Source organism: Opisthorchis viverrini (assembly GCF_000715545.1).
Source record: "Opisthorchis viverrini unplaced genomic scaffold opera_v5_31, whole genome shotgun sequence".
Lineage (NCBI taxonomy): Eukaryota > Metazoa > Platyhelminthes > Trematoda > Opisthorchiida > Opisthorchiidae > Opisthorchis > Opisthorchis viverrini.
In genome coordinates this window covers 1,961,023-1,962,218 of record NW_008751688.1, presented here as the reverse complement: position 1 = coordinate 1,962,218, position 1,196 = coordinate 1,961,023, and the positions used below count along the sequence as shown (strand labels likewise).

General features: G+C 50.3%; 1 protein-coding gene across 1 annotated transcript in view; it reads right to left on the bottom strand.

The window, feature by feature from the left end:
• T265_13050 (hypothetical protein) overlaps positions 1-1,196 on the bottom strand; it is a gene marked incomplete at both ends in the record, with an annotated part of 8,229 nt that overhangs the window by 2,160 nt on the left and 4,873 nt on the right. The window contains 2 exon segments of the mRNA XM_009166894.1: positions 23-280; positions 288-443. Coding sequence (XP_009165158.1) covers positions 23-280; positions 288-443 — 414 coding nt within the window.

Below are 1,196 nucleotides of genomic sequence, written 5' to 3'. Positions count from 1 at the left end.
CGATCAACAGAATCGAACGCACCCTTGAAGTCAAGGAATACCAGGATTGTGGGTCGTCTGTACATGTGGCGTTGCTCTAACACCTGACGGAGTGTGAAGATGTGGTCAACGAAGCCTCTATCCGGTCGAAATCCCGCTTGATTCTCACGAGTCAAGACTTCGCGTGACGCCATGAGACGACGAAGAATCAATGACGCCAGAAGCCTTGTCTCAACAGGCCAGACGAACCGCACAGAGGCGACTATCAACAGGTATCCAGTCAAGTAAGGATACTTCCGCCCTGTAACTTAGCACAATACCAATCGCTGCACACGCCGCCACATAAGCTTCTGGATTACTAGAGGCGCGCAGCCGGAAGCGAGTGGAGACTGACGGAGTAGATAGCTCAATCACTGTGCTTGCATGTTGAAATGCAAATGCATTATCATTTCTACGGAACAAGTCTACACATGTCCTAACCCCCAACCTTGAGGGCCAAGAGACTGTGTTCGTCAGACCTCTAACCATTGACCAACCTGGTATGAGAGACTGTGAGTGTCGCCGGGACACTCCCCAGTATACCTCAGTGGGTCTCTGAGGTGCGCAAACCGTCACACCACGGTAAGGTCCAGTCTCTTTGTGACGGTTTGCATTGGCTGGAGACATTGCAAGAACTGGCGGCAGATCGTTGTCAGTAGCGTTCGTGTTGTCACTTCCAGATTGGCTGACTGAGCGCTTGGAGGTGTAAGCACCTCAGAATGCTTGACGTAGACCAGTAGTAGTTCCCCCTCACGCACTCTTCCTCGACTCACTCTAGGGCTATTAATATAATTAGATGAGCTTAATGGTTATACGTCAGTCAACACTAATTTTGCGATCTATGATGATGCAGACTTCGGGTAGGTGGTGTCCAGTCTTCGGACAGTTTTAGGTTACTGCTCGAGATCCAGTTCTTAGGCGTATTTGGTTGTTCCGTTCCACAAACTCAGCGTCCCATGTGTTGCAGGGTTGTGGATACTACTTTACAGTGAGGGTCGACGGCAGATATTCTGTCCACAGAGGATGTTAGGTGGTCTAATAAGTTTACTTCACATCAAATGCCCGGAGCTTATTGGCCCGATGAAGTGTACGAATATTGCGCGCTTCCGAAAAGCCCGACCTAAAGCTACCACCTTGACGTGGTGGTCGGGCTTCAGTGCTGCAATGATCCTGCGGGC